Genomic DNA, 27,363 nt, shown 5'->3' with positions numbered 1-27,363 from the left:
TTATATTATTTTTTATTATCGTATAATTTGAAATTTTCATTTTTTCTCTTTTTGAAAATATTCGGTAATATTTATATTTATATTGTGAAAAACAATATAAAATAAAATTGATATTATAACAATAAAGCTCAATTATTTATTTTGTTAAAAATATGACATTAGTGATCAAACAAATATCACAGATATATTTACAATATTTCTATAGTCCTATCTTTCTCATGGTATTATCAATTTAACATAGTTTGCAAAAATCCTAATATATAACTTCCTAAATCTTCATCCTGATTAGTCCAGGAAACATAAACACTTTTTTGCTCATCTTCATCGCCTTCTACTTTAACTAAGACCGATTCTACTGATATTGATCCATCTGTTAATTGTACTGTCCAACCTGATAATCTTTCTTTAAGAGGTTGTAACAATTTCAAAGTAGTGGAATGTGCAGGTCCAGGATCTCGAACTTGAACGGTAGAAGTAAATCGTACAACATGTTTAGTTATACCTGCTGCTTTAGCCACCTAATCAAAAAAATGTTAATTATACTATAGCATTCTAAATTCTAAACATTTTTGTTACTAGTATTTTATATATTACTTCATCTGCATCCACAAGGCAAACTCCATCCTCTCTTAACATTAAGACACTATGTAATAATCTCCGCCTTTTAGGATCTGGTGGCAAAGCTGAATATCTCTTTGCTTCTGCTTTTAGTAAAGCAAGCGAAGCATCTACTGGAACTTTCGAAGTAGTTGTAATAACATGTGTTTCTCCATTAGCAGGATTATAGCAATTTGTACCAAATTCTTGCTTAATTTTCTCTTTTAAAAATTCCATCTTAGCAAATTCGCCATGCACTAACATAACATTTTTAGGTTCGCAGTATTGTATCAACTGCATGATTCCTTTTGCATCAGCATGTGCGGAAAAAGACATATACTCCACAGCCATTTTCACCTCGACGATTTGACGATTTTCAAATTCTATTCTACGTGCTCCATTTAAGACTTTATGTCCAATTGTACCTTGTACGCAAAATCCAGGCATGATAACCATATTAGCTTCGTTTGGTGCCCATTTTTTGAAAATTTGTAAAGATAAACCAGCATGTAACATTCCTGGTGTTGCAAATACAACCATTGCTCCTGGATTATCAATGTATGCTTTGTCAAATGGCTTTATATGTTTAAAATCAAACATATTCCGTTGTACAAAAGTCTTTTTTATCTTTTGATTAGTCCAAGTAATAAACATTTTATAATAATTGTTTGCCTTTTCAGTTAAACCCAAAGCAAAATAAACTGGAACCTTTAGATTCATTCTTTCCCAATATGTTTCAAGTAATATGCAAAGTTCTTGAGCTCTACCCAAAGCAAAGACAGGAATTAGAACTTTTCCACCTCTATCTATGCATTCATGGACCTACAACGAAAGTATTTGTGTTTGAGGTATTTCTGTTAATACAGAGATATTAACATATTTATGTGATATATACCTTCTTTAAAAAATCCCTTTCTCTACATCTTTTGGAATCTCTAATTGTTGTAGCATATGTAGATTCTGATATTAATAAATCAGGTCTGCATTTATCTATCCATGCTGCACCCAAATGACGATCTGGTGTCATGTTGTAATCTCCTGTATATACAATAGATTGAGATCCTACACGTACCCAGAACATAGCAGCACCAAGAACATGTCCTGCATAATATGCTTTTATTTCTAATTCGGAATCCACCATAACAGATTGATGAAGAGTAACGGCAATAACTTTTTTCATACAATCTTTTATCATTTGGGATGTGAAAAAGTTACTTTCTCCTTTACGTTCTACAGCTACTTTTCTCATGTCTTCTAAAAGTATAGGAGCAATAGCTTTTGTAGGGTGGGTCATATATATTGGTCCTGTATAACCTACCTGTAAATAAAATTATCTTACGAATAAGAACGTTATAATAAAGAAGTTATTAAAAAGATCTTACCATTTCTGTAAAATATGGAAGTGCTCCACAATGATCTAAATGAAAATGTGAAATAATAACACAATCTATGTAACCGGTTGCAGGACCTTCTGGTACAATATATGAGAAATCAGGGAATCGTCTTTCATCATTGAATCCCATATGCATGCCGCAATCTAACATGATATTTTTTCCTCCCATTGACACAAGAATACAACTCCTGCCAACATCTTGACCTGCCCCTAATGGCGTTACTTTAATTTCTGGCATTTTTTAGCTTATCTGTTATTAAAGAAATACAAGAAATTAATTTTTAATTATTTTTAAGAGAAAATGCAATCAATCTTTTAAAAACGAATCATTTATTAATAGTATCTTTTTCTGGCAATATTGAATATCCTTATCATCACATATAATTTTGTTGATTTTTACAAAGCTAACCTCAATATCTGATTAAAATTTACCACTCTAATACCTCGATTTAATTATGCTGTTTAATATTGATTATTAATAATTGAACGTGTGTAAAATATTATGCAATGTACTGCTACATAACTTTCATGTATTCTGATTATTGAAAAATATATGAAAAACATACATACTGTTTATGTTGCATATATTTATATACATATATACGTGCAAGATCATATATAACCGAAGTATCACGTTTCTATTTTGTAAAGAGATTATAATAATACATAATTATTTTTAATTATAGTATACTATCCTACAAGTAACAGATGAATAAAATATAAATTTTTTAAAATCACTAAATCACTATTAGAATTTAGAAGCTTAACCTTCTAACTGTGAACGATGCCACAAACGTATAACACTCAGTGCTCGCTTGATGTAAACAGCGCCTTTTGATGTCCGATACGTAAAGAACTCGTTTGATATAAACAACGCCTAAAAGCACTCTTCTTTTGTTGATAATCATCTTTGTAATCTTGCTAAGATTTATTGTTCGATTGTTTAAATATTAGTAAAGTAATCTTATTCGTTAATTATTCCCTTCGAGTTTGCGATGTATGTTTATCGAAAGACTAAATTGAATTTATTTTATATCGATTGTATCTTATTAATTAAAAATTTATCAATTTTTGTCATATTTCTAAAAATATTCTATTGTTTAAATGTTAATAAAATAATTTTATTTATTAATTATTCCCTTCCGAATTTAAACCTTTGTCTATTTCGCACGGTCAATTTTATTTCGTCAGTACTTCAAGAACTACTTCTATCTATAAATTTTAAAATCATTATTTCATTATTCTGCCTTTATCACATGTATAAATCTATGCTTCCGTAAATTTAATTTCGAAATCTATATTGAATTAATTATGTCGAATATAAAAAGTTCTTAATCTTTTATCTTCTTGTAATGCGCTACAAGCGAAGAACATGATATATATTTAAGTGTGCTTATTTCATCCTTATGTGTACTTTCACTCAGTGCAGTTTTGGTGTTCTCTGCAATTGCTATTTCCTATTTGTTTTGTGATTTTAAAAAATCTTAATTTAATGACTTTAATAAAACTTGATTTTATAGAAAAGAAAAGAAATAAGGAAAGAAAGTATGTGTGTGTGTGTGTGTATGTGTGTGTGTATATATATATTTTATATATATATATATATATATATATATATATATATATATATATATATAATTATAGATTACTTATGAAAAAGAAAATTTTAAATTTAATTTAATTTACATTTAGAAGAGAAAAAAAAATGAAAAATTCTCGATCCTAATCTCGATCCTAATTCTCGAAAGGGAGAACTTGGCACATATATATTTCGATGTGCTCGTTTTAATTTCATGTGCACCTTTATTCAGTGCAGTTTCAGTGATCTCCACAATTGCCATATCACATATTTCGTTATTATGATTTTATTAGAACTGAATTTTTTTGAAACATGAAATATATTAGTTATGAAAGATGAAAATATAAATTTAATTTAATTTAATTTTAAAGAAAAGAAAAAAGTGAATAATTTGTGACTTGACTTTAACGTAAAATTTGATTTTATAAAAATAAAATTATGATTTTAATTAAACCTTTGGAAAAGAAAATCCAAAAATTTGTTACTCAACTTTAATAATAAAAATATGAAATAATTCTAATGTTTCATATATACAAAAATATCCGAGAGTTTTTTCTTTACTTTTTTCTTTCGTCGTCTAATTTCGCGCGTATTAATTTTCTATATACATACATATGTATCTTCTTCGTTTCTTTCTTTTCGATAGTCGAGCATTCTCGATTATATAGAATTATTATTGATTTATTACTTAGATCATAAATGATGTAATCATTCAATATGCATAAATAAAAATTCGACTATTATTTTTTTCCAAACGCTTACAATAAATATCTACTCGTATATATATATTAAATTTAAATATCTATATTTATCGAATTATTTCAATTTAACAATTGTTCATTATTCCGCGCGTAATATATAAAACGTAGAGATCATCTATGCATTCAAATATTCTGTGATTCAAATATGTATATATTTAACATTTCTGTATCTCTAGAAAATATAATTATTTCATTAGAAAATTATTATCTATGTTTGAAATACGAATTAATTACATTTATCATTCATATCATATTATATACGTACTTTTATTATATTATTTATTATTTTTAATTGAGATAATTAATATTTGATTTGATTAGCGATGTACTTGAACTACGGGGTCCAATTGTCTTCCTTGTTGATGGTTCCTCGCCATCTTGGACATAGTTACAAGTGCACAGTGTTTCGTCGCTCCGCATAATTAGAAGTAATTAGCATATTTTTTTTCTAACGTAGACTTATTTCCAATATATCAATCGATAACTTAAAGCATAATTTTCAAGAGGCCGCGTTGGTAAGTTGACACGTCGTAGCCATGCGAAAGATATTTACGAAAATAAAATCGCCCTCGTGGATTACCCCGGGGAACAATTGTATCGTAATTTTTTTTCTAGTATTTAGCTTTATTTTCATAACATCGATATTTTTCTCGCTTTCAAACTACGTTCTAATAATTTTGTGTATATAATTGTGATTGATCGATATTTTATATTATATTTAATTTTCATATGTACTCATATATATATATATATATATATATATATATATATATATATATATATATATATATATACATCTATGGATATTCCGTACACACATACGCAGAGATGTACTTTTAATTTTATCCTGTTTAATATGATCATTTACATTATTGATTATTTTACATTTCCAAGAATTCAAAGAACTAGAATAACGTAGTATTAAATACGCGGATTTTGTAATACGATTTTCTCTTTTTATGAGTTAGGTAAGTTTGTCTCTTTTTAATAACGTGGAGCGATGTTTAATAGAGAAAGAGATAGATAACATTCGATATAGAGATACGCATTAATGTTTGTGTATTTTAAAGAAATTCTCCGGCCGAGAATAAAACAAAAACAATCGAAATCTCTCAAGGTCAGAAAAGAGATCTTTATTTTTATACAGTATTTCGACGAGTAAAGAAAGATCTTTATATACGAAAAGTGTCGATTGATTTTGTTTTAATTACGTGTTTTATTAATGAACATTTTTATTCCAACTTTATCACTATTAATTTAATATTACAGGAAATTTAATATTATAGAAGTAAAAAAGTTTCTTATTTAAACATTTCCTTAATAATTCAAACAATTTTTCATTATAAGAATAATATTAATTACTTTGTTCTTCTTTCTTTTTTCAGATTATTAATGTAATTGTACGCGTAATAATGAATCGAACGTTGTATCGTTTAACTAAAATAAAAATCGTGAATTTGAAGCATCCTTCATCTGTTACTTTAAATACGTCCATTATTATATTAAATAATTTTAATTCGTCCATGTTTCGCGATTAAAATTTTTGTAACATTTGCAATTAAATCAACATAAACTTATGATTCATTCGTATGAAGTATTATTTCTTTTTTTTTTTTTATACGGTTACACAGACCGTTCGCGTAATAAATGCCAAGATGTAAAGTATTAATAAGTATGCTATTCGTAGCTATGACTTTAATATAGATATTGATTTTATAAAAATAAAATCATGAATTTAATTGAACTTTAGGAAAGAAAAGAATGAAAAATTTGTGACTTACCTGCGATACAGATATTTCTGAGATACATGTGACGTATATTGGGATTGAATGAAATAAAGAAAAAAATCAACGACACAAGCACGAGCTCACATATTTTTCAATACTTTATTCATATAATTTTCGTAGTTACGGCATTATCTCTATTTATTTACATGTCTCCATTTTTGAGAAATTTTGTAACGCGTATGTGCGCGCACTACGGTGCGACGTGTGTTTTCTTGCGTATGACGTGAAAATCTATTCGCTTTATCCAGTCGTTCACTGTAAAAGATACATTGCGGGGGCGAAAAAAGAGAAAAATGGTGATGAATGGTTTAACTGAGTGTGAATATGTGTAATGTGTATGTATGTGTATTTGTGTGCTTGTGTATAGTAAGTAAATTAAATACGCGCGTATTTACGCAACGTACTTACGTACGTTCGACGCGCCTAATAATGAATTGCCAAAAGTTATTCATGGCGACGAGGTGAGTGACCAGGCGGATGGGGAGGAGGGTAGAGGATAGGGGGATAGAGGATATAGGTTGGTAAGATGCTTTTCTGCTTAAAAATCGAATTTCTAACGAAACGGCACAGTAGGCTTCGCCTTCACGTGTAAAAAATCTAAATGCATCATACGCCTACGTCGTATTACATTATTTATATCCGTATTTAATTCACGAAATGATAAAGAGGCTGACTAGAGCGGTTTACATACGATGAATAAACACGTTCGATCGCTCGAACGATCGCGAAAGAATTACACAGCATATAATATATACCCTTTTTCCCTCCAGTCTTTTACACACTCGAGTGCTACTATACACATACATACATACATACATATATATATATTTATATATATATATATGTATAATGTTATATATATATGTATAGGCGTGTAAAAATTGTCACGAGTCAGCCAACAACAAAAATATGCGCGATCGAACGGCGTCTCTCTTTCTCGCTCTCTCTCATTCACGCATATACATACTCTCTTTCTCTCTCTCTCTCTCTCTCTCTCTCTTTATTTTTCTCTCTCGGCTCCTCTCGTCCCAGCGCGAAGCACATGCTCTTTCTCTATCTAATATTAGTGCACTCGTACGCACGATCAACTGTACAATGTAAAATATAATTCCTGTCTACCTAATTTAAGAGAGAATAGGCGGAGCCGCGTGAGCGTCGTGTGTTACGCTTACTTTTCGGATCCTCGACTCCGTATACGTCGTCAATATCCTTTCTCCATTTCCTCCTTTCATCCTGTCGACTAATAATATTACGCCATTTTGTTTATCAGACGATATCGAGGTGAGACGAAAGGGTGAAAGGTATCGAATTGCCAGACTCTTAAATCGTAATTTAATGCGTTAAGTTATTTAGTAGGATAACACCTTGCTCGGTAGATACTCTTATAGAAGTTACAATTGCATTAGTATAAACGTCGTAATAGTTGTCGGTACATCGAAGGATATGCAAATAGAGAGTCAGAGGGCAGTGATAACAATATGTAACTTTTATCGCGAATCGTTTAATTTTTTTTCTGAAATTTACTAATTCTAAGAAAAATCAGCGTACGCGGCAGTGGCGTACGAGCGCCGAATAAGATAATAAAAACAAAATATCGATGATGGTCTTTTTTCATTCTTTGGCTCTCCCAAAGGAAAGAGGGAGCAAAAGAAAGAACATTTTTTTAAATAAATAAATGAATAAATAAATGAATAAATAAATAAATAAATAAATAAATAGGTAAATAAATAAACAATTAAAATACATACATATGTCTTCGCGCAATTCCGTCGGCTCTACGGAGGGACGACGATATATCGTTAAGACTGCCCGTTCGAGATTAAAATCGAATGTAATTCTAAGAAATCGACATCGATTCGCTTTTTTACTTTTATAGCTTCGGATCGAACGATCCGCGAAGATGGAGGGGTTGGGGGTGGTTGGTTGGGGAAAAAGTCAGGGGCGGCAAAAACATGCGACACGAGTACGGCGAAACTCGATGATAAAAGCTCGCCGATTTTTATTATTATTATTATTATTATTATTATTATTATTTTTATTATTATTATTATTATTATTATTGTGCTCTTTCTTTTCTGTTCTTTTTTCTTTTTTTCTTTTCTTTTCTTTTCTTTCTATTTTTTTTCTTGCTTTTTTTTTCTTTTTTTCTTTTTTTTTTGTTTTCTTCAAAGCGCGAGAAGCCACCATCGTTGTTGAAATATACATTGAGGGATGAGATAAGCCTGATTGCAATTAGTTTCATTCGATCCACGGTCTATGGACTTTTAATACGAGTCGGCCGAACGCGAATTTAAGCTTTTGTGCGTTAGAGACACAAATAGTAGTAGTTTCAAAGGTTTCGCGTGTCAAGATAAAAAGATTTCGAGTTTTCGTGCTAACACGTCCCTTCCACACTTCTTTTTTCGAACAAGTAATAGATAAAGACAATCGATAGGACAAACGATATATTTGTAATAATAATATTTTAACGAATGCGATTATTCGTGCGTGCACTTTTTCTCAATACTTTTCTTTACTTTCTTTCTTTCCTTCTTTCGTAGGAATATTATACATGTTTTGAGTTCACGTGTGTGCGTATGTATATATACATAAATATATACCAACATACGTACCCACGCATATATATACATATATAGACATACACAAATACGCTTGATGCGTATCCTAATATGTAAGACGACGCGTTCTTTATCTGTCTCTATCTTTTTCTTTCTCTCTCCTCCTCCTCTCTCTCTCTCTCTTTTTTGAAACATTTTTTTTTATTGCAAATAAGCGCGTTCGTGCGCACAATTATACGTATTTTTTCTTACATCAAGCGCACTGTAAGAATATAGGGCTATATGGTTTCTGTCTTTTTTTTTTGTTTTTTTTTTGTGTTTTTAAATATTTTTCCTTACTATACTTTCCTCCGACAAAATACATGTATACCGTATATATCATATTTTATATACTCGTTACTTTAAAAGGATATTTAAGAACACACAGCGACGATACGATATTACGCGGGTACGCACGAATATTCCTTGTCTAGTTCAAGAAAATATTCAATTTTATTATAACAAAAATTCTTTTTTAACGAGCGTGGAAGGACGCGAAGAGAGGTCATTAGACGAGAGAGATAGTTAGTTTGAAATACCGAGCGATGAATAAAAAAAAAAAAAAAAAAAAAAAAAAAAGAAAAAAAAAATAAATAAATAATCAAAATCATTATTATCCTTGGGATCGAGATAGCGTGAATGCGCGCACTTAAAACGCGAAGGGCTGTTCTCCTTTTCTCTCTTTCTTTCATTTTCTTTTTTGTGTTTGTTTGTTTGCTTCTATGACAATCGGACGTGTTTTTTTTAATTTTTTTAGTTTTATTCATCTTTTTTTTTTTTTAATTTTTTTTTCTTTATTATTTTGTCTTCATTCTATCTTTTTCTTTTTTCTTTTTTTTTCTTTTTTTATACCTGAACGATTTCGATGAATCATCGTCGAGCATGCCTCTCGTTCTCACGCGCTCATTCTCTCATTCCTCTTCCTTTCAATTACAATGCCACTACACTAATTAATAGTATCATCTTTTTTCTTTTTCCTTTTTTCTTTCTTTCTTTTTCTTTTTTTTTTTTATCTTTTTTCTCATCCGACTTTTAGGAAAAGAGAGTCATCTTACCATCTCTTCATTTACTTTCGTTTTTCTTTTTTTCTTGTTCGTCTCTCTTTTACACGCGAGATACTTATAATCTTGTCGTAATCCGTCTTGTCGTAATTTAGTTCCATCATTATACATGCATACATATTGCTTTCAATGAATCTTTTTCTTTATTCATTCTTTCTATCTCCTTTATTATCTTCTCGCGAAAATTTACGCGATTCCTTTATTCTCTCTCTCTCTCTCTCTATCTATCTATCTATCTTTTTTTCTTTTTTTTTATTCTTCCTCTCTCTCTTTCTCTTCCTCTTCTCTTTCTCTCTCTCTCTCTCTCTCTCTCTCTCTCTCTTCTAATTTTTCATACATCTTTATGGAAGATCGTACAACGCGTAAATACTTATTCGTTTCTTATTGATAAACGTTCACCATTTCACGATCATTCATTCTCTCTCTCTCTCTCTCTCTCTCTCTCTCTCTCTTTTTTACGATCGTTGCGAGGATCCGAGTTCGATTTCGATAACACGCACCACACTATCTCGAAGGAAGTTTTATGACGATTCCTGTTCACTTCAGAATTACAAATGATCGATCGTACGAGATCAATGTACATACGTATATATGTATTTACCCGTACCTATATATGTACTTACGTACAGTGCGTAGTACTATTTGTTTATTTTATTTCTTTTTCTTCCTTTTTTTTTTTTCATTTCCTTTTCATATCTTCTATTTATTATTTCGAGAAGAAAAGAAAGATGGAACGATTTCCACGTAGATATTCGAGCTCGAGCTGTACCGACCAGATTCGTTAGATTGGTTCTTATGAAAAAATATATTTATATGTATGTATGTATGTATAAATGTGTTATATGTTATGCGCACAATGTACGTGCATGCTTGCGTGTGTGTATGTTTGTGTTTCTGTGTAACAATGTGTGTACAAAACGTGCAGGCGCTTCTCCATTGCTGTCCCATCGAAATTCTGGTCATACTTTAAGTTCGTTCTAATAAGAATCACGATCGTGTATTATATAATAATAATCGAGTATGTCCTTCAACGATTCGACGGAGCAGATGCTCGAAGAGAAACACAGAGAGAGAGTCGTCCTTTTTTTGAATATCTACCGTATCGTTCTCACAGCTTAACTTTCTTCTTTTAATTAACTTCCCCATCCTATAACCTACGATCAATTATTTTCCTTCGGGATCGATGCGTTCACTCGCACGATCGATACCGGAAGCTGATCGCGTTTACGCCTACTCATATAGACACAACGCGCTTTTCTCTTTCTTTCTCTCTCTCTCTCTCTCTCTCTCTCTCTTTTTTCTTTTATTAATAAAATCTATAATTTAACAAACAATTTGCACGCATAACGTAACCGGTAAATATCATATACATATATGTATATATATATATTATATATATATAATATATATATATTTTTTTTTCTATACAACAATAAATGTAGTTTTAATCGCTATGTAGGATCATCATCATCATCATCATCACCATCATTATCATCATCATTATCATTGCCATCATCATTACCATCACTCTCTATCATTCGTATATGATACTTTCGTCATTGCCTAAGTTTACGACTGTCTTTGAATAGCACGCTGCAAATGTATATCGTTTAATCTCTCAAAACTACGTTTAACAATAAACGAAAGGTCTTTCTTTCGAGAAAACTTAACTATCTATGCGTTAGGATCGCGAGATCGTGGCGCGATTTGTAAAGGGCACACACGAATTCTGACGATCTCGGTTGTATCGAAAAAGTATCGAAACTCGTTACCGCGTATACATAGATGCGATGTTTTGCGGTTTTCTCTTCTACGTCCCACCCACCGTCGCTTTCTGGTACGATAAAACGATTTTGCTTTTGTGCGGTGGTCGAGCGTAAGATGAGGAAGATAGATACTTTCTCTTTCTCTCTCTTTCTCTCCCTTTCTTTACTTCTCTCTATTTCTGTCTCCCTCTTTATATCTTTCTTTATTTTTCTCATTTTCTCTTCTATTATCAGTCCAGTTCGAAGGATGCACGTTTTTAATTGGCTAGGCCTACACGTACCACTCCTTGATGTCTATGAGTTCTCGTTTTTTATTTGTGCCGTTCGCGCCATTTTTAAGAGCACCGTTAAACGGCTGTCCAGAGCCAGTAGCTCCAAGGAGAGCTGCATTCGGATCCTGACAGAATCTTCTAGTCTCGTCGACCGTGCAACTAGTTTCCGGTCGATTCTTAAACTTTAAGATTATTAGGATGATGAGTACTATTGCGATGAGCGCACCTGCTATAATACCAATTATCAGTGCCACATTTTCTGCAGTTTCGGATGTTATCCTCTTGTTCTTGTTACTGTTTTTCGGTGGGGTTGGCATCGGTGGATAAATTGGCGGTGGAGGTGGTGGGGGTGGGTCCGTCATCTCTGTAGTGCTCGTTTGGGTTGTCACAGTCGTCGATCGGTGCGTCACAACGCTACTACTGCGTATTTGGAAAAAAGAAAAAAAGAAAAAAAAAAATATATATATATATATATTAATACATATATGCATATATATGTAAATGCTTTTTTAGATTAGTTAGATGATTTTTTATATCAACGAGAAATTAATTGATTTAATTTGGTCGATTGATTGAAAGTACACTTTATCTGTTCGATAAACAATTCTTTTTTTGAACTGTACCTTTTTTGTATATAGGAAATTAGATATAATACGTATATAGGACATACGCTTTATAGTATATTAAAAATAGACTGTATGTCTTTACAGAAATACCTATCAGTAATGGTGCCCTCGTATGTACGAAAAACGTTTCATCCTGATTTAAAAGTAATCGACCTTTCTTCTCTTTATTTTTTTTCCTCTTTTTTTTTTGCATTTCATGATCAACACTTACCTGCTATGGCTGGTTTCTGTGTCGATCGTTGAAGCATTGTATTGCACAGAAACTGTGACGAATTCCCGCGTCGACGTCGATGACGATAAAGATGACGACGATATCGTTGGGCTGTGCTGAGTGCTGCTGTGACTTGTCGAGTACTCTCGCGACGTCGTATATGTTACTGGGCTGCTCGTGTCTGCTGTCGGCGAGAAAAGAGAAAGAAGGGGATTAAAACGAGACCGTTAGGTTTTCTCTCTCTTTTTTTTTTTTCTTTATCTTTTCTTTTTTTCTTTTTTGTCTAATTTGTTCAATGCCCTCGATCTGATCACTCACTGATCACTCACGATCATATTCAATTAAAGAGAGAAAAAGAATGCGTGAGTTTGTATATGTATATTCTAAGGGTGTGTGCATGTGTATGTGCATGTCTATATATCTCTTTAGAAGTCAAAGAGGAAGCCCGAGGATATCGCGCAACGATGTAGACGATGAAGACTGAAAGAAGTAGCCCTTCGGTGTCTCTCTTATCGAAGGGGCTGCTCCACTGTGCTTGCGACGGTCAACCAAGCTTGTGGCGACCGGATTGGCGGAGCTTTCACCGCATACGGCTTAGGGATATGCAAACTGAGAGAGAAAGAGAGAGAGAGAGAGAGAGAGAGAGAGAGAGAGAGAAAGAGAGAGAGAGAGAGAGAGAGAAAGAGAACGAGCGTCACCAAGTAGAAGTATTTCCATACGAGAGTATTTTCTCTTTCAGAAGCTCTGATCGATCATTCGCTTATCTTATCCTTAACCTTAATATTCTAATATTAGAAATTCAACATGATTTGACTAATCATTTATGTAATGACACGAACAAACGAAACGGGAGTAATTTTTGTACGTTCAAAACGTCTATAACTTAATTTTTGTTCACGTTTGAATAAAAATAATGTAATATTAAATTTGCAATATAACTTATAACAATATAAATATATTTATATAAGATATAGCATACATTAGCTTTTTAAGATATAAAATGATAATTAAGTTTTTAGTGAAATTAAATAAGACATATATATAGACATATATTATAAGTGTAATTTCAAAATTACGTGATATTATAAAAGATTAATTTAATATTAAATATTTTATTTAGCATATGTATGTGTAGAAAGAAATTTCGAAAAATATTATTTCGATATAGATATGTGAATTTTATATATATATATATATATATTGATCAAAGTTTCTCTTTACAGTTTCATTCTATGTATCTATATATAACTGAAAGATAAAAAAAAAAATATAAATAATATTTACTACTCGTAAGGATATGGAAATACTTCACTCGCGAATAAAACGTAGAATGCGTAGTCGGAAAGTAAATGAGTAGACGGAAGGATCGATAAGCATTGGCGTGGGAGATGGAAAATAAAACAAGAATATTTTTTTAATTTCTTTGGAAAACACGGACCGGTAGAAGATGTGACGACTATTTCCTCAGTTGTTCCAGGTTCTCCCGAACCTTCCTCGCAATCTTCTTCTTCGTCATCGCACGACGGTCGTTCTTGAATATTTTCGGTATGTTTTGGTCTCAAAGTTGTTGGTAGCCTTGTAGGTGCCACGTAGACCGGCGTTATCAAATCATCTGTAAAAATTATAACTATTAATATTCTATATATCTCATTATTAGTTTTATCTTGAAGATGGCAAACGTTTAATAAGAATTGTTTGTTTGTGCGTATGAAAATGACACGTATCCGTGTCATGCATCCGCGGTTTCCTAGATCATTCCGTTTCGGACACGAATACGAGCATAATATGACGTGAAAATTAACTATGGACGTGACGACAATACCGAACGTATTCTCTGATGTTGACGTTTAAACGCACGATAGCGTTAATGAGAAATGTCCTCGCATTTCCATAATGTTGACGACAACTTACAATCCGTGACATGTGAATGTCTACTTGTTTCTCCAAATTTTACGTGTAGTTAGATATACGTATATTTCGGAACATGAAACATGCATATGAAAATATTGTAGACATGCGTTTACATTTGCAACAGATGCTGACAGATTCAATTAAAAAAATAAAAAAAATAAAAAAATAAAAAAAATAAAAAAAACGCAAAGATGTATTATATCTTGTATTTGTGTAATAATACTTTTTTAATCTTCCATGAGAAAATATGCAAAGATATTTACATTTAAATGGATAATTGTTATATGAGAACTGTATTATTCTCTATTATACACATACACACACACACACACACACACAATAGTTTATAAAAAAAAGTTATATTATTTTTATAAAATATTTCTATATTTTCTGCTTTTTCTTCATAATTTTTATTGATCTATATATATATGGATGTATGTATGTGTATGTGTATACTTTGTTTTTTGAATATTCGCAAATCTTTGTTATGTGGAAATGAAAAATTGAGATGAAAAAGTAGAACGACGTAAATTGTCATTATGTGAGTGTTAATGTTAGGTTCATTCTTAGCTTGGAACTTTGCCCATTCGGGACGAGATCGAAAGCGGTCATAGGTATCGATCCGTAGTCTGTTGAACAAATCATGGACTGTTGCCAACGAATCTAAAGAGACACGTGCGAAATATTTCAAATATAAAAATATATGAGAGAATATTTTCTCATCGCTCGCTTATGATGTATTATGGAAATATCGTCAACAACTATATTATTAAAAATATTTCGAAGGGTTATTTAAATATTTATATTATGGACCGACGTAGAATGTATACAGCTTTCATATAATACATATATATATATATATATATATATATATATATATATATATATATATATTATTTTTTTCATTATCTATACCGTGAGCCGGAAATTTTATCAAAGCGAATATATTGAATTTTATTAGCTTTTTCTGGTCGGTTCGAGAGAATATTTTTAGCTAAATAACGTGCAGATTAAATAACATTCATTCCTGTTTTATATTTGAGGACAAAGAATTTTTAATATTCAAAAAAATCAAGAAGAAAGTGAGAAAAAAGTTTTTACGTCATGCAAATGATAAATAAATGAAAAATTATTAATTTATTAATACGTTCAGTATCGCGTAGATCGTCGTTGATCGGCACGCAAAATTTTAGAGATTTTGATTAAAACGCTCCTAAGATTTTCTTTTTTTTTATGACATTTAAAAATTTATGAAACTTTATTATCTAGCAAGGATAAATTATAATATATAAAAATTATAACAATAAATTATCTCGTATCTTTTATTTAAAAAAGTCTAATAAAATAATTAATGATATAATATTAGATAAATTTGTATCTAATATCTTATAGATATTAATATTACTTATATACTTATATAAGTAATATTAATATTAATATCTATACTTAATACTAATAATTTATAGATATTAATATTACTTCGTCAATAAACGCGTTAATATTTAAATTTTAGAACGTTTTATTCGTTTCTTACATATGACCATTATATATTATTCCTTATATGTCCATATGCATAATTTATTGTACGAGAAAAAGAAATAAAAAAAAAAAAAATATGGTAAGAGCCGCCGTAGGCGACAGTGCCTTACCAATTTATATGTGTTCCATCCTTGTCTAGGGGAGTGCTAAACGTCTCTCCTTTCATACTACACAAATGGTTCACTTTAACCACGAGTTTATATAGTAATCGGCCATTGCACGAGTACTTGCGAGAGAGCTGTTACTGATTAATTTACAAAAACATGCATTAAAAATACAAAAAGATATAATAATTATCAATCAAATAAAAGTCATATCGTCAAATCGATAATATTTCATAAATTTTCGAGTAACATCGATACATATAAACAATTTTATTGTTAAATTAAAGATACGACGAGATGTAATGATGCCATCTGGCGTTGGGCGAGCGAACTACCAACAGTACATCGACCCCGGACGGATAGAATAGAAAAGAGAGAGAGAGAGAGAGAGAGAGAGAGAGAGAGAAAAGAGAGAGAGAGAGAGAGTGAGAGAGAGAAAGAGAGAGAGAGAAAGAGAGAGAGAGAGAGAGAGAGAAAAAGAGAGAGAGAGAGAGAGAGTGAGAGAGAGAAAGAGAGAGAGAGAAAGAGAGAGAGAGAGAGAGAGAAAGACAGAGAGAGACGAAGGAAATTACTTACACCCACGATGAAATGTTTACTTACACTTACCGGAACCAGGCTCGTAAATGGGAGTGCATTCTTCGTCTTCGTCGTCGCCGGCACATCCACTTCCGGCACCGGAGAAGATTAGATCGTCCATCACCCCTGGGAAGCCGGATGCTGGAGTCTAAGATACGGAAAAATTCACAAATACATTTTGTGAAACTAAATATAAATGGTATAGAGATATTTTTATGAATTCGTTCATTTTGTTATTAACATTTTCATTTCGAATGACGTACATATTATATGTATAAATACATACATACATACATACACATATACGCCCATGAAGAATGAACGTTCAGATACAAAAAGCATATATATATATATATATATATATATATATATATATATGTATATGTATATGTATATATATATATGTCCATATAAATCATCGAAAAATTGACGCTCATTGTCAGATATAAAAAGTATATCGAGTGTATCGATTAATTTACCTGCTGCATGCGTTGCAATGGAGCAGCCCTATCAAGAAGACTTCCAGCTGGTAAAAGTTGAACGTCTCCTCTTGTAGTAACTCGACTGTCCTTGGCAGCAGCCAATTCCAAGATTCTTGCACCATTGACGACAAGGCCAGCGATTACTCCTAAAAATGGTCTTTCGACCCTTCCTTTGCTTCGATTCCATCTGCCGCCTACTTGTATGGTCGATTGGCTATTGAATACTGAGTGCTGATAGCCTGTAAGGGATAAAAGAAAATAAGGCTATAGTTGTTGCGATGACATCTTTATGGATGAAACATGATTTTTGGATTTTTTTTTCTTTTTTTTCCTTTTTTTTCCCCTTCTTTTATCGATGGTAACCATGGACAGTCCGATCACATAGAGAGGGAATATCATTGATTTAACAAGTGGTGGTTCGCTGTAGTACTCTACAAATTATTCGTTTGACCGTTGATTAGGCGAGCATGAAGAGCTGGATGTGATGCGAGTCTCTTTATTGACCAGTCGATTTGGCCCTTGTCCTCGCATGTACGTATGCATATACGATGTTATAGGTTAAGTACTTGTTTCTCTTCCTTCGTCCTATGCATGTAATGACCCGAAGGAGCCCTTAGCCCTTTGTAAGGTCTAAATTTGGTTGGTTTTGTGAACAGGCGGGTATAAAGGGTAAGGAATTACTTAGGGCTGTCTCTCCCTCCCTCTCCCTCTCCCTCTCGCTCTTCCTCTTGCTCACTCTCTCTTTCTCTTTCTCTTTCTCTTTCTCCTGATTCGACCCTTTCGTACTCGATATAACAAGAGATCTACATTACTTGTTGGTTCATCAAACAATTCATGAAAAATGTTATTAAAAATATTTTTAATGTAATTATTACCTTGTATGTTTATAATCTTATCGCAAAATATAAAAAAGAAGATAAAGAAAATCCGAAAGAGGGGAAAAAAGTCACGTTCGTTATTGTTTACTGTTAAAATACAAGATACCAGATGGAGATCGAGTGACTCGAAGTGAACTCGTTAGATCGTTCGATCAGGATCGATATATACAGGGAGATCTCTCGATCGAGAAAGATCGATAATGAGGCTATTTTTCGATTAGGCGACTAGGAACGAGCTGGCTGTCGTTCTGGGTCCGAAGAAGAAGAGTATATATATATATATATATATATATCTACACGATGTTATATATATATATGTGTGTCATGTGTTTTATATATATACACAAATATAACGAAGCGCATAAAAACGGGTAGGTTCGGACAAACAGGCAACGGTGACATGCCATGGGCGAGTTAAATGCCACGGGGTAATAGGAAAGCAACAATTTGACGTGGTATATTTTTGGTAAAGAAGAAAAAGAAGAAAAGAGAGGGGAAGGAGGGAAGAGGAGTAAAAGAAAATGAAGAAGAAGAAGAAGAAGGAGGAAAGAGAAAAAGTGAAGGTAGAGAATAAAGAGAATGAAGAGAAGGATACGGAGAAATAAATAAGAGAGAAGTAAGTATAAGTATGAACTGTTATTGAATTCCCCGAGAGGATAATAATTTTCGGCGAAGCGAGAAAAAATGGGACCGGCTGACAAGGCTACCAGGATTGCAGGAGAAAATAGAAGGCACACGAGTTGATGTCGTTTTAGGCTACGCTACGCTCGTTGTTGTTGGCCTTCGGTCAACCAACCAATTGGATTTATTTTATGCTCGAAGGCGTGAGACAGGATGCTCGCTTAGTTTAACCTTCTTGAATATTTTACAACTTCGTCTTTTATTTGTAAATAGAATATATATATATATATATATATATATATATATATATATATATATATATATACGCATTTTATTTTGTTCCTCGTCCGTTTTTTTTTTTCGTTATTTTATTTTATGAATTTTTAATTGAAAATGTTAGTCTATTGTCCTTTTTATGTTTCAGATTTATACACGGTATAAAGGTAATACACATAAAAGAGATTATCGTCGTTTTCATTGTTGAAAGAAAATTATAACGAGATTAACACGAACAGACAGATAGATGTTTGATAAGAATTAGACGTTTTATCAAGAAAATTGTAAAAAGAATATATGCAACTTTCAATAAATATAAAATATTATATGTTATTTTATAAACTTTGTTCGTAATTATATATATTGTCAGGATAATTCGGATAACGTAATAATTGTAAATAATTTTATATTATTTAATACGATTTTGTATATGATTTATAAAAAAGAAAATTCTTTTAACACAGGTTATATTTCTCTATTGAAGAATTTTTATTTACAAGTAGTACGAAATTTTGAACAGGAAATAATATAGAAGAGTTCGATACTATAAGACGAATAAGAAAGAGTCAGCTAGTTGGGAATATGACGGTGATCTGAAATTTCTGACTCGGCACTTGTCGACCAGGCATAGTCGGTTTATCAGCATAGTATAAAAATACAGCTGGTAGATCGTGTCTCTTCTCTTCTGGGCACGTGTACACAGGCGCATGCGCACGTGTCGGTATTCAGTGGCCTGAAATTTCTTTTAACGACTACCTATACGTATATCGTATAACCTGCTGTTTCGTCCGCCATGATGCTTGTTAAATGGCACGTGCGCGCACGTGCCGAATCATAAAACGTATTGGAAATATAAAATTGGGCACGCGCAAACGAACAATCTACCCTTTCTATCGAGAAAACAAGATAAGGATGTCATTGACGGCACATTCCGATCCGAAGAAGTCCAATAAACTGTATCACTTTACTAGGAGAGCAGAAGAGCATGCCACAATACCCGGTTCGATTCGAGAATTTCGGCTGGTAGAAAGCGTGGGTTTGAATATAGTTTTGTACGTCTGTGTTTGTCTGCTGTCTGTCTGCTGTTGGTTGGTTGCTACTCCTGCTCTTGCTCCTGCTCCTGCTACTACTGTTTGCATGTGTGCGTGCGTATATGTATGTTTCCATATATCGTCACACCAAACGAGAATTCCTTGTTTGACTCTTCAGTGAGTATCAATGTGTGCGTAGGTACCGAATTAAATTTCTGGTCTCCTTTTACATTTATATATATATTTATATATATATTTATATATATATATATCTATATATATATTTATATATATATTTATATATATATTTATATATATATTTATATATATATCTATATATACATTTATATATATATATATATATATATATATATATATATATATATATGATATGAGTATATACAGATACATATACAATATGTGTATATAGAAACACACACTTTTAATATTTAATTAAAAAGAAAGATTTTTTATCACACTTTTGCATATATTTTTTTTTATAAAGAATTTTTTTACTCACGTCGATAATTTAAATATCTTATGTTATTTTAATTACTAATAATAAAACCGTCGGACAGTCGGATATTATGAAATAAATTGAAATCTCAATTATATATGGCGTTACCAATGATGACAGTATATATTCTGTCGGCCGTTTTTATAAATGTCGATGACAAAGGAATTAGATGATGTTAAAATTCAAGTGAGGCGTTCGATGTTTCGGAGCAATTAGCTCTTGCACGACATAATCTAAATTAATAAGTAAACTGACAGGAAAGTATGGAGTACCGGGAGGTGTTGAACACCCGAAAGTAGGTTAAGGCGCGCTACGTTCGGTTGCTTAGACAAGTGGCGTATTCGTATAAAACGGATCAGGAGACGAGGAGATGGCTGAGGACGAAGATGCCTAATCCGGAGAGGAAAGAAAGATAAATAGATAGATACAGTTCATTGCAAATCTGATCACGTGGATAAGAATGATCACGTGGATCCATCTAACAAAATGGTCATTTTAAAAGACCAATGTAGGATACCGATTAAATGAAAAATATATATAAAGTTGATCACGCGAGTATTATCACGTGGGTATAGTCACGTGGGTTCATTTAATAAAATGGTCATTACAAAGAGCCAATGTAGAAATATAAAAAATCAATCGAATGAAAAATATATGTAAATTTGATCATGTAGCTACGGTCACGTTGGTTCACTTAATGAAATGATCATTTCAAAAGGTTGATGTAAAAATGTAAGGAATTGATTAAATGAAAAAAAAAACTATATATATACATATATAAATATATACATATATATTTATAAACTGAACCGTGCCAGTATGGTCACGTGAGTTGATATAATAAAATTGCCATTTTAAAGAGCCAATGTAAAGGCGTAAGAAATCGATGATATGAAAAATATATGTAAATTCGTTCACGTGAGTACGATCACGTAGATTCATTTAATAAAATCCTCATTTCAAAGGGCCAATATAAAATTGTAATAAATCGAACATATGAAAGATATATATATATATATATATATATATATATATATATATATATATGTAAATCTGATCACATGGATTGCGTCTAACATAATGGTTATTTCAAAGAGCATAAAATAAAAAGTACGTGTCGTCGTTAAAATAATATTTCGTAAAGTTCGAGAGTAAAACATTTTCTAGGATTTGTTTACGTTGAGACAAGTCGTATTTAATAATAATTTACGACCGAAGGTGACATTCTTCCAACACATCATCGATCGTAAATACGAAGGACGTATTTGAATGTTGTACGCGCAGAATGCTGAACGTGCAAATCGTTCGCATGAGTTTTGCATTATTCAGAGGTAAGTAAGTGAGCAAGCATGTGTACGTGTATGTCTCTACCGTTGACAACGTTCCGCATGAAAATTTCACCAATTTTCTCACGCTCACGAAGGGAAGTGATAACCATGGGTACGTATACGTAATTACCATTTTGCGTGAGCGGTTAGATTCTCACAAAGATATTGAAAAATGTTATTTTTAATAAGTTATTCAATAACTTATTATAGATCATTAAAACATGAAAGTCTCATAAAAATTATGCGATTGTTATAATATTTCGCTTGGATTATATCATCTCTATATACGTATTGAACGTATATTGAAAAAAGTTATTAAAGTGAAAGTTTCGCATAAATCATATGATATTGATCTATATACATATATATATTTTAATTAGATAAATATGTATATATATATATATTAATTATATAAATATATATATATATATTAATATATAATAATATGAATTTTATACCTGTATCTATTATAAAAATGATTATAAATCAAAAATCTTATATGGATCGTACGAGGTCTATATATTGTAAAAATCATTTTGGTTCATTGAAAATCTCATTTCTTTTTAATCAATAAAATCGTTACATATGTGTCAGTTTCGATGTGATTCTAAGCCAAAGGTTTGGGAATTGTTCAAGTTCGCAATGTTTCGACTGTGGGAACCAAAAATGGTCGCGTATTTCACTCGCGTCCTCGTCGTTCACTGGGTATGGGAAACATCGATGATTCCCAGGCAATGTCAGCTCTTCGTTCAAGTGTATGTACAATGTGCACACGTATACCAAAGCGGTTTACAAAGAGAGAGAGAGAGAGAGAGAGAGAGAGAGAGAGAGAGAGAGAGAGAGAGAGAGAGAGAGAGAGAAGGGGGATGCGTGTTGTCGTTCCGTTATATCGTTCGATGTCGTTCTTCTTGTTTTATCAAATAATCAGTTTAATTCGAACATTGTTTGATGACGGATCACACTTAACAGCATATACTTACATACACATGTAAATTTTTCATGATATTTATAAACAATAATATTTGTGTGCTGCGTGCACTATTTTTTATTTAATTTCTCTTTCTTTTTTTTTTTTTTTTATAATATAGATATATAAATAATTTATATGCATGCGAAATGAATGAAAAGTAAGGATCAAGATATCATATAAATTTTGTGTGTCCAAGGATCATTGGAAAAATTTAATAGCTTCAATAAGATGCAAGATTATATCTATTATATTTTATTATATATTATTTATTATTTATTTAAATTGATTAAAAAATTAATTCATTTAATTCGAAAGGATTTGATTATTTCTAATTGCTATTGCAAAAATAATTTATTTCTTTATTTAAAGCAATTAAAATTTTTTGAATCAATGTGATAATATTAATTTTATAATCACTTGAAAGAATCTTTGGATCTATGGACCTTTACGGAACATTGAGAGGATGGTTCTCGTAGAAACGTTCTCACGGCATGAAAAAAAAAGGAAGAGAAAAAAAGGAAAGTAAAAAGAGAACGGCGTGGGCGGTGACTCGAAAGGAGGATCATAAAATCGATGTTGGGTCTTAGGTTACTTCGCGCTAATGATTTCTTTCCTTTCGTTTTTTTTCTTTTTCTTTTTTTTTCCTTTCTTTTTCTAAAGACGAGAAAGGAAAGTAAAAATTTCGAGTTGAATGCTTATCTTTCCTTTCCCATGGGATCTTCTCTCCTACGTATGAAAACAATCGAGATTTTGGTGGCTTTAAGGCTCTATGGTTCTAAGGGAACGAGTGTGGGAACCGAGCGTGAGAAAAAGCTGGACAGAGGGCTGAAAATGCTATTACATGTAACAGGCTTCTATCGAGTACGCGTTAGTAAAAGAATCTATATATACTCTTATGCCCTTAAAAAGGAAGAAAGAATTTATGAACTTTTCTTTATCCTATCCTATATATATATATATATATAATTATTTTATTACGATCAAATATTTCGAATAATTATAAACGATAACGAGGATTTCTTTGTTATTACGAATGAATAAATAAATTACTCGTGCATTTTTCTTAAAATTTCGTATATCTGTTAGATAGATATTATCTGATAGAAACGATGAAAAATTTACATTTGTCAATTATTATTATATATATATGTATACAATCTATATATTTATATATTTTCTTTGGCTTTAAATAGATATATTATTAATATCAATTAATATCTATGAATAATTTTTAAGATATATAAAAGTATTATGATTAATTCGTATTAGATACGTTTCTTTAATCATTGCTAAGATTTCGACGCCATAGTCTTAGGTAAGAGTAAGAAAGATTCGCGTTGATTTATACTCGCATAAAAATAGAAAATATATTCGTAGGATCCAGAGAAGTGTAGAGGAAAAACACGTAAGGGGTAGATATCAGTGGAATGCATCAACCAGCATCAACGGTCTGGTCTCCTGGTCGATCTGGGAATCTGTTTCCCCTGAAGTCGCGAAGATTCTCACGATCAAAGAAAGCGAAAGAGAGAAAGAGGTGAAGAGGGAAAAAGAGAAAGAATGTTTCACACGGGAATGTCCTGGGAACGTGTTCCTATCCCGTAGGAAGGTATCTCCTTGATGTATATACTCACTTAAGCGTTTGTCTGTATATATCCACATATATACAGTGATACGTAAGAATGATATCGTTTACTCTTTGAAACTGGACGAGGTTGTTTTTCTTTTTTTTTTTCGTTTAAGACATGTGAACGTGTAAAATGAGCGAATTAAAGTGGTTTATCTATCTTATTTGCATCAAGAATTTATGAAATAATATATGAAATATATTTTTTTAAAATGTCAAAAATCATCAAATTCTATGAATTGTTATATTAGATATTAGTATATAATTTTAATTATATATTTGGTTGATTTTCTTATAAATTCTAAAAATATCTTAGTATTGTAAGATTGATCGATGAAAGTATATATGTAACAATCCTTACGATGGTTCTCTTTTAATTAATGTTTAATCATCAATTTAATCATAAATTATAAGATTTTTGAATTGTTGCATTTGATTTTAGAATCGATCGAGGAGTTTTCGCTGATATTTTATAAGACTTAAACTTTCAGATTTTTTAGTTAATTTTTCTTTTTTTTTTTTCTTTCAACTTCTTTTATAATCTTCTTTTATAATCTGAAAAAAATTAATACCCTAAAAAGTTTGTAGGAAAATGTCATTTAATTTTTAATATTCGCACGTATGTTCGATTTTTATGATAGAAATTTATGAACTTTGTGAGAATTTTATGAGAATAGTTGGCTACGTACTTTTCATTGTCATTACGATCAAATATTACAATTATCAATTTATCAAATTATTTTTTCTTTTTAATAAATTGGTGAGAAAATTCATATAACGTATCGACTCAATCGATTATTTTTCATTTATTCTAGAAAAAAAGGTCATTTTTATTTTCAATTTTACGCACTTTTGTTCCTTTTTTTTTTTAATAAATTGGTGAGAAAATTCATATAATGTATCGACTCAATCGATTATTTTTCATTTATTCTAGAAAAAAAAAATCATTTTTATTTTCAATTTTACGCATTTTTGTTCCTTTTTTTTTTTTAATAAAAAAACTTTCTGAACGACATGTCACAGTCATTCGATACAAATATATTTCTATTGTCATCATATGGACATAAATTTTATTTAAATACACTATATAATTACGTTATTATTATCGATTTATTATTATTTTTTTTTTTATAAATTAACGAAAAATTCATTCAACGTATTAGATTTTTTCGTATTTAATTTTATTCGAGAAAAGAATGAATCAACTTCAAAGGGTTAGATTTATTATACATAGAGGTATTGTCACGTGACGAGGAAGAGGATTAAGAGGATAGAGAGTGATGTCATTCGTGGTGTCAAAAAAGGGTGGAGGAGGACGGTGAGAAGGGTGTTGGGGGAGGAGAAAGAAGGGAGGAGGAGGAGGATTCGTCGCAAAACTCTTTCGTTACTCTGAACGCCTACTACCGAAGCAGATCGCTTCGTTTGCCCCCAGGGACGAACTATCCCACGCCTCCTGGTGTTCCCGACTCACTCTTTCTTTCTTTCTTTCTATCTTTCTGTGGGAAGAGAAACAACGTCCTCGAGAAGCACGATCGAATCCGTGAGAAAGTATCTTGAGACGGGATACTATACGCGATCAGGGATTAAATTCGAGGAACGTCGAACGCATCTTTGCCTCTGTTGCAAGTTAATTTACGAAAATGAAATTTAGTTCAATGATTGAAATGATTTCGGACGTAATAGACTGGACAATTATTTTCTATAATATCTCATATTTTTTTAAATTGTTCAAATTTGATTTATACGTGTATATATAAATATATATAATTATTATTTAAAATATTAATAATATATTAGGTTTCTATATATTTAAATTTATTATTTATTTAATCAATAAGAATTGCTGTATAGAATTTACTTTCCTTATTATTTCAAGGAGAAGATTAAATTTTTCTATTGTATATAAAAACAAAATGGAACCATTTAATAATTCTTTCTTAATTAATATCATTTAAGGGAGACTTTATTTATTAAAAATATCATGAAAAAATAACAGTGTATATTTCTTACTTAAAATCATTGATTATATTTCATGGTGTAGAAATGATTAAAATCGATTAATATTTGTTGGATTAGATCGTGATTATTGTAGAAACGATTGAAAGGGGGATGCGTTGTGCGAGCATGCAATGAAGATAAGGGTCAAGTTTTACGAGGAAGGTTTATCGAATTCGAGGGGTCGAGAATCCCGATGATCTTCGACACGAGAGGTTAAAAGATCTTCGATAGGTTCACCAGGATGGATAATAAAGGCAACCAACGATATTCTTCGAGAAGTAGAAGAGAAAAAGAAAAAGAAGGAAGAGAAGGAGGAGGAGGAGGAGGAAATGGAGAAGGAGAAGGAGCGGAGACTCTTCTCAGGCCAATTAAATTGTTCCCACGGGATTGCACCGTGGGAGAGACTCCAGGAAAGCGAGAATTTGAATCTCTTGGTGAGCCGGACTTCATGCGATCGTAAGAAGTCGATGTCTCCGACATTGCGGAAAAAAGATTTAATATGGAAGTCGCGAAAAGAATTAAACAAAATGTCATAGAGATGTGAAACGAAAAAAAGAAAAGAAAATTTCGTTTATATCGGATTAATATTATAATTATCTTAAACTTTAAATTTGTTATTAATCAAATTATATTTATATAAATCGTAATATAGTGTAATAATTAATAATATTAATTTGCACAATTTATTAGAAATAATTAAAAATTAATATTGCTATGTATGATATACATATGTATATACGTATATAATATTTCGATGTACTTAATTCTTCTTATATTTGATTAATTATTATATACGTGATAGAAAAAGAAAGAGAGAGAGAGAGAGAGAGAGAGAGAGAGGGAGAGAGAGAGAGAGAG

General features: G+C 31.3%; 2 protein-coding genes, 1 long non-coding RNA gene and 1 other non-coding gene across 13 annotated transcripts in view; 1 reads left to right on the top strand and 3 right to left on the bottom strand.

Moving 5' to 3' along the window:
• Window positions 1-116: 116 nt before the first annotated feature.
• Window positions 117-2,896, bottom strand: LOC124425939 (integrator complex subunit 11). 2 transcript variants are annotated; one of them, XM_046967047.1, is made up of 5 exons: window positions 2,759-2,896; window positions 1,980-2,240; window positions 1,493-1,915; window positions 595-1,419; window positions 117-518 (listed from the first exon to the last, which is right to left on the bottom strand). In XM_046967047.1, the coding sequence occupies exons 2-5, from the start codon at window positions 2,226-2,228 to the stop codon at window positions 228-230; spliced, it is 1,788 nt and encodes a 595-aa protein (XP_046823003.1). In that variant the 5' UTR covers window positions 2,229-2,240; window positions 2,759-2,896; the 3' UTR covers window positions 117-227. The 2 variants fall into 2 exon arrangements, with proteins under 2 accessions (XP_046823003.1, XP_046823002.1); XM_046967046.1 differs by having other exon boundaries at window positions 2,561-2,871.
• Window positions 2,897-4,426: 1,530 nt separating this feature from the next.
• LOC124426150 lies at window positions 4,427-9,322 on the top strand. The gene is made up of 2 exons (XR_006942663.1): window positions 4,427-4,845; window positions 5,716-9,322. It is a non-coding gene; the product is annotated as an uncharacterized LOC124426150 (long non-coding RNA).
• The window catches only part of LOC124426149 (neurexin-1), a 261,069-nt gene continuing 239,908 nt past the window's right edge, over window positions 6,203-27,363 (bottom strand). For 5 of the 9 annotated variants that reach the window (XM_046967481.1, XM_046967483.1, XM_046967488.1 and 2 more), the window contains 5 exons: window positions 17,260-17,501; window positions 16,805-16,928; window positions 14,089-14,262; window positions 12,651-12,834; window positions 6,203-12,233 (listed from right to left, as the gene is read on the bottom strand). In XM_046967481.1, coding sequence (XP_046823437.1) covers window positions 11,813-12,233; window positions 12,651-12,834; window positions 14,089-14,262; window positions 16,805-16,928; window positions 17,260-17,501 — 1,145 coding nt within the window. In that variant the 3' untranslated portion in view covers window positions 6,203-11,812. The remainder of the gene's footprint in view (window positions 12,234-12,650; window positions 12,835-14,088; window positions 14,263-16,804; window positions 16,929-17,259; window positions 17,502-27,363) is intronic. The other 4 variants (XM_046967482.1, XM_046967490.1, XM_046967485.1 and 1 more) reach the window with 3 other exon arrangements.
• Window positions 16,168-16,273, bottom strand: LOC124426399. Its single transcript, XR_006942718.1, has one exon. It is a non-coding gene; the product is annotated as a U6atac minor spliceosomal RNA (small nuclear RNA).

This window comes from Vespa crabro, chromosome 8 (assembly GCF_910589235.1).
Source record: "Vespa crabro chromosome 8, iyVesCrab1.2, whole genome shotgun sequence".
Classification (NCBI taxonomy): domain Eukaryota; kingdom Metazoa; phylum Arthropoda; class Insecta; order Hymenoptera; family Vespidae; genus Vespa; species Vespa crabro.
The sequence above is the reverse complement of the archived record's forward strand: the minus strand, read 5'-3'. Positions and strand labels throughout refer to the sequence as shown.